Genomic DNA, 6,844 nt, shown 5'->3' with positions numbered 1-6,844 from the left:
ACAGTCTGTTAATGCTGTCCTACATATGCAAAGAGCAGTAGAAGCCAACAAGGATTTCTTTTTAATACCTTGAGCCTATTTTGAAAGAACTAAATGTAAACAGAATCATAAAAAATGAACATTTTCTATGAATCTGTATATGTATAGGTGGCAGGGCGGAAATGTATGATAGAAGGGAATCATAAACATCAGATGATGTTGAATGGTGTAGAAATCTGAGTCTGTCAAACCGCTCAAAAGCTGCAAGGAATTAACACATGAGTACAGCTTGTATGTAGGGCTGAGCATCTGCCCACATGACTGCATTGTTAGTGCTGGACTGATTAGGCCAGTCAATTGCAGAACAGTTACTTATTTAATTAATTTATTGGAAAGAAAATGCCAAAAAATGTATTGCTTGGAGGTTGTCAACAGTGGGGATGTTTCCTTTGTCTTACATTTCTTTGCTGAAAATGAAAAAGTCTTAAGAAGTGGGCAGAACGCATAATTTTAGGATTTCAAATGGGGTTAAGCTTTCACGGTTTTCTGAAATTCTTGCGCTAAATAAATGTTTCTGGCCTGTCCTGCGCTCCCAACCGCTCTCTGAATTTGGTTCCGGAAGTTTCTTCCTGCTAAAAGGGAGTTTTTCCTTCCCAAGTGATTGCTCAGAGGGATTTTCTCTGTATGGCTGTAGCATCTTTACCTTACAAAAAATAAAACAGTTAATGAGAATAAACTAACAGATCTGCATTTTATAGCTTTTTTTTGTCGTTAAAATGTCGTTACTAACGCGTATTTGGTCTGTCCATAAAAGAAAAAACCGCATTGTTAGTTGCTAAATTGTCCACTAAATTTTAGGCAGTAATTTTCTTTTTCCCCTTTTGTTATATATTTCTTCTAATCCCCCTCTTTCGTTGATGCTCCTCTACCACCCCATGTTAAATTCCTGGAAATGCCCCTGATCCTGTAAACGTGTTTCAATACAGAACAGCTCGCTTCATCGCAGCCGTCTGTGTGTGTGCGTGTGTTGCGTGTGAGTGGGTACACAGGGAATCTCCTCCTCAGTCCCACCCCTTCACATTAGTAGTGAGCTAAAAAGGAGGCAGGCGGTGCTGCACCACTCTCAGTCCACTCAGCGCGCATCGCAGAGCTCTCTCCTCATCCCCCGAACGTCCGCGGGGACTCCACCGAGCAGCCAACCAGCGCTCCTCGCTCTCTAAACTCAGCGTCTGCTCGAGCAGCCTCCAAACGGAGCAGAGTCAGGGACAATCTCACATTATTTCCTTTCCACGGAGCTGCGAAACGCGGGGCCTGACTTTGAGTTCCCGATGTGGAGTTGTAATACTTCAAAGACCAAAACGAGCAGCGCGTCGGACTCGAGGTGGAACGCGTTTTGGATGCGCAGCTCTCGGCTCTCTGCGCACCGGCACAAGCGCGCCAAGTGCTAGTAGCAGTGAAAGGACTGAAAAGACTATTGACGGGTGCTGTGGGAGGAAAACATGGTCCAGAACGTAATTCTGGTGTTTTTCCGCAGGAGACTGAGCCAGAGGCCGGCAGTGGAGGAGCTGGAGAGCCGGAACATTTTGAAGCGTAAGTAAAGCGAGCATCCACGGAGCTTTCCACTCCCACTTCATGGCAGGCCTGCGTCTTAAAAAACGAAGTTTCTGATCCTAATTGTAATATTACAGTCAGGTGCTCCCGGAGTTTACATTGACTTAATGGTCCACTTCTTATTTATTTCAGACTTTGGTCGTTTCATATATCTTTAATACTACTTTAATAAGTTACTTTGGACTCTCATGCCACATGGACAAATAGATAATATTTTTAAATAAGTGGATAATGACGGAAAGCTTCATAATCAGTCATTACCCAATTTCCTTCGGGGTCAACCTTCAGGATCAATAAAGTTTTGAATTGAATTGAATTGAATTGAGAATGGCAGCTCTGCTTTTTGTTTGTAGGAGGCTGTAGTTATCATGGCCAAATTCTCTTTTTTCAGCAGATAACGGTCCCCCTCTGATTACACAGTGTCCACGTATTATGTGGAAATTGTTCCCGTGCAGTCCCAGTAATAAGAACATACTTCACTGTGGTTCTAACTGCATTTTTGCAGCAAGAAATTGTTTGATTGTAGCGCTCCAAGCAGTGGAATTAGTCCCGCTGCCCTGAAAGAACAGAACGCTTATGAAAGAGTGTGTGAGGAGACCTAGATTTTGTACATCTGTGTGTCTCTGAGCCACCTGTGAGCCCTCAACAGCTGCCCCTTTCTCTCTCCACACAGGGGCATGTGTTTAAGCCAAACAGCTAGCCCTTTGGCATGACACGCACTGTCTAGCACAGAACATTCAAAAAATTTTAATATTTGGAATCGTGTTTTCCTGTTGAATGAAAAAGAAAGAAATGCGCTCAGGTGCCAGCCCTGCTTTAAGCTGCCAGACTAGTTGACCAAAATTTCAAATGAAACGAGATTAAAAATAAATGAAGTGACATTGAGGGATCTCTGGGCTGTATAATAAAGATCAATCCTATTAGAGGCCTAATCTGCTCCAGTCTCGCTCTCTGACTGACTTGCATTCCTTCTCCTGAGCGCTGCTGCACGCTGGCTCACTAGGGGATATTGATTGCAAGGAGGATCAGACACACTGGCTCTGTTAATCACAGACAGATTACCTGAGCGTCTATCATTTTGCCTCATTTTTCACATCTAATGTTTGTCCTTTCATGTGTCAACAGAGAGAAATGACCAGACTGAGCAGGAGGAGAGGAGGGAGATCAAACAGCGGCTGAACAGAAAGGTAAGAATTTCCCATGTTTGGGTTCACCGCAGGAACCCCAACAGCACACTCACTGTTGCTTTATAAAAAATATTTAGCTTCTATCACCAATTCCATTGATTGCATGAATAAGCTGAAACCATTTGGTTGTTTTGTTTTGTTTTCCAGTTGAACCAGCGGCCGACGGTAGATGAGTTGCGGGACAGAAAGATCCTAATTCGTTTCAGCGACTATGTGGAAGTGGCCAAAGCTCAGGACTATGACAGGAGAGCCGACAAGCCCTGGACCAGACTGTCAGCTGCTGACAAGGTAGCTGAAACTTCTTCACTGTTGTTGTTTTTTTTTTTTTAAAGCACATAGTCTTTAAACGTCTCTTTTTTTTGTTGTTGTTTAATTGTTGTGTTGTCTCCTTTTTTGGAGGGTATTTATAAAAAAGATGATTTAGCATCCGGTATTTGATTGTTGGATGATTGCCAATCATTAGATCCTATTGGACAGTGTTTCTTCTTGACCCAATAAATATTCATAAATGTATAATTTGCAATTGGTTAATCCATCACATAATTCAGATCAATTCAAATTATTTATATGGCACCAAATCACAGTAACAGTTTCCTCAAGGTGCTTTAAACTGTAAAGTAACAACCTTCCAATAACAGAGAGCACACCAACAGTCAGAACTATAAGTTGGCTCTTGGCAACAATGGGAAGGAAAAACTCCCTTTTAACAGGAAGAGAACCATACTCGGGCAGGGTCACCCAACTGTTGTGACTGGTAGGGGTGAGAGGAGGAAGATGGTTATATTGTTGCTCCTGGTTTCCCATTAATGCGCATTTATTTGCATTCAGTTTGGGCCACTTTCACTTTTTTTTTCACTTCTTAAAAACCCATGTAAGCTTATATAATCTGAGCCCAAACAACAGATGTTCCCCCCTAATTTGAGCTCCACCACCTGAGCGACCGCGTTTGGGTTTCGAGGGAGGGCACACCTGGGCTCACGCTTGATGTTGCTTTTGTTTTCGCAGGCGGCGATACGGAAGGAGCTGAACGAGTTCAAAAGCAACGAGATGGAAGTTCATTCTTCGAGCAAGCATCTGACAAGGTCAGTGTGTGAGCACGGCGTCACCGGTGCTTCCTTTCTTTATATTTATGCTAGCTTTACTGTTAGCGGACGGGGTTCGGTTTGACATTGTGCAAAGAATGGAAAGTGCATTATTCAACATCAATGAGTGCACACCCTGCAGAGTAGAGCTTAAATTTAGCTGCAGCCGGGGCCCTTGAGATGGGGGGGGGAAAAAATTTGCACCACCTCTCGGCTATAATGAATGTCCGCACATATTCAGCTTACGTTTTGCTTCTGTCAGGACTGTCTGTAGCTAAAAAAAAAAGAATTAGCTGGGGTTGTGCTTACGCAAGACCCCATTTTTTTTAAGTGCCCTGTCCATTTGGTAATAATAGGACTGTTGATTGATGAAACCATGCTCACTCTTTCCCCCCTTTTCTGCTTCGCAGGTTCCACCGGCCTTAGCAAGGTTTCTTCTGTGAAGAGTTGCTTAAATCTGGTTTCTTTAGTGAAGACCTTGCACAAAGTCTTCCATTGGCCTGCAGCCACTGGGTGTCCTGATATTTGGGTCCGTTGAACCTTTGGAGGCTATGTCTCTAGAAATGGATCTGCCAGCAGAAGGACAGGGGGGGGGGCATGCAGCAAGCTCCACTTCTGCTCAGAAGACCATCTCCTTAACCCTCACTTCACCTCGTCAGCGGAGCAGGAAGAGCTGAGGTTGCGCATTCGCCATAATAAACAAAGCATTGACTTCTTTTTGTTTTTGTAAACGGACTCTTTTAAAAGACGCTCTTTTTTTGACACGGGAGGGGGGGCACGTGCATGTGACCGAGTCGACCAATCCCACTCCAGTATCAGTAGTCACATCCCCGAGCTGTGTCGGAGCTGATTCAGTTGATGATGATTTTCATATCGACAGTGTACATGTTCTTAAACAGAAACCTTGTCTGTGTACAAGATGAAAATCCCTTTGTAAGCACTATTTATTGTCTGCACAATACAGGCTTTCAAATTTGTAAAAACAAACTCTCCTGGTCTTGTGTGTACATTGTGTGTGTTTCAGATCATATTTTAATATCAAAAAGCACAAGAGATATGTGGGATATTTTAGAAATGTGATTCAAAGTTGTTTTTTTCCTCACAGAGGTCAGAATTAGGCTGACGGATGATAGCTGGCTACGGCTGATGAATGGGTTGTAATCCCCTAGATTTATGTCAGTTTTAGATTTATAACATTTGAGTGAAGTTCATCTCGTCACATCAGATGAAGCAGCAATTAGTTGGCAGAATGCAGGCAGTGACCTGTTTCTTATCCTCACGCTTTGTCATCCTCGCACAAATGGCTCTCTGTGCCGGGGACGTCATGTGGGTTTAAACTCCCTCGTGAAAACAAGCTCACCTGACTGCATTTGTCCAATTTGCAGCGAGCTGCTGATCTAATGAGCTTTAATGCGGCGACACAGGAACGGGAATAAGAACGAACCGTTGTGTCAAACCTGAATATTACATGACAAACGCATTAAAATGGTAGGCGAAGCAGGTGCAAGTGAGGTGAGTGAAAAGCCGCTTTCAGAGATTAGAAGCCTCTTACCTGATATTAAAAAATAATAATAAAAAATAAACTAACCCTCCTAATGTAACATTTCAGTCAAGTGGAAATATCAGAGGCTGAAAAATAAAGCACTTCCTGCTGACCCTCTCACTGACTCTCAGGGAATAGAAGTGAACAGAGACAAAAGCTAAATGGCTAAAACGATTATTTATACCTGCGTCTAGAGTTTTAGTTCTTCCCAAATACATTATTGCTAATGTGTCCGAAATGTAAATACCACCTATTTCCTGCTGTTTTTCTTGCAAAAGCCAATTTTTCCCATTCTACTCTATCATTCTGCAATGCGTGCCGATTGGTCAGTTAAGGATTTACTTGAGGACACTGTCCCTTGATGACAACTATTTCCGTTTCCAAACTAGATGTTAAAAGCGTTGTTAAAGTATTTATTGTTAGGAGCTGGTTGCCGTGGTTGGGACTATCGGGGGACTTTAATCAAACTGGCAGATGCTGTGATGAAGTCCCTAATATTTACAGTATGGTATTTCACTACAGTTGAAAAATGGAGCTAGAACTGCCAGAAGAAAGAGGTTTACCCAAACAAATGTTTTTTCACCGTTTAGAACTATCTCACTAACATACTTTATGTAACAGGGGGTTTATAAAGCAGAGGTTCTTAAGTCTTCAGACGACCATGTTCATAGGCCCATCTTCAGCTATTAAATCACTACCTCACAACCTGCTACACAAAATGTCTGGTCTCTGTGGTTAGTTTCCCTCCTTAAGCGGTGGATGGATCAATCCAAAAATCGATAGTATCGAAGCCAACTCTTGTATTTATATTCAATCAATACTAGTGTGAAAGGATCAATACTTTTACTATCATCTAAGATCAATATGTAGACCACTGAATTGTGTTAAATTATTTTTCGGGGAGAGGGTGAGAAGACGCACAACAAACATGCACTATGAAAAATGTCTGAATCTTCTTGTGTTGACTGCCATGTCAATTTAATTTATATCCTATAGTAGGGCTGTGCGATATGACCAAAATCTCATATCCCGATATAAGACATCTATCGTCCGATAACGATATAAATCACAAAAATGTAACATTTTCTGTAAATTCTGTGAATCTCGGGCAGCTCGACTTGCGTGAAGTGTTTCCAGCTGCGCGTCATGTAGCTGGAGTCGAGTGTTTTAACCGATGCATGAAACGATACATTTTTAGACATAAGTTGTAACGGCCGCCGTTTTCATTGTGAGTATTTATTACATGGCGTGCTGCGGGGAAAAGCCTGTTCTAACGTTTGAGTCTAAGGTTTATTTTTTAGCACCTGGCGGCTCTTTTTTACTTCTCATCCGTAAACACTCTGCATCTTTCACGTGATTCAGTTTATTTTGAAAAGTCTCAACAGGATCTTGAGCTTTAATTTGAAAGGTTTAAGTGGAAAATAAACAAGCGGAAACGCGAT

At 42.3% G+C, this 6,844-nt stretch overlaps 1 protein-coding gene across 1 annotated transcript; it reads left to right on the top strand.

The window, feature by feature from the left end:
• The first annotated feature begins 1,065 nt into the window (after positions 1 to 1,065).
• LOC146669158 (phosphatase and actin regulator 4-like) lies at positions 1,066 to 4,852 on the top strand. Its single transcript, XM_085405619.1, has 5 exons — positions 1,066 to 1,569; positions 2,716 to 2,777; positions 2,925 to 3,065; positions 3,783 to 3,859; positions 4,270 to 4,852. Exons 1-5 carry the CDS (start codon positions 1,479 to 1,481, stop codon positions 4,283 to 4,285), a joined length of 387 nt encoding a protein of 128 aa, XP_085261745.1. The 5' UTR covers positions 1,066 to 1,478; the 3' UTR covers positions 4,286 to 4,852.
• Positions 4,853 to 6,844: the final 1,992 nt, after the last annotated feature.

This window comes from Rhamphochromis longiceps, linkage group LG5 (assembly GCF_057381845.1).
Source record: "Rhamphochromis longiceps isolate RC_006_pf linkage group LG5, R_longiceps_female_GT1.1, whole genome shotgun sequence".
NCBI classification, from domain to species: domain Eukaryota; kingdom Metazoa; phylum Chordata; class Actinopteri; order Cichliformes; family Cichlidae; genus Rhamphochromis; species Rhamphochromis longiceps.
The sequence above is the reverse complement of the archived record's forward strand: the minus strand, read 5'-3'. Positions and strand labels throughout refer to the sequence as shown.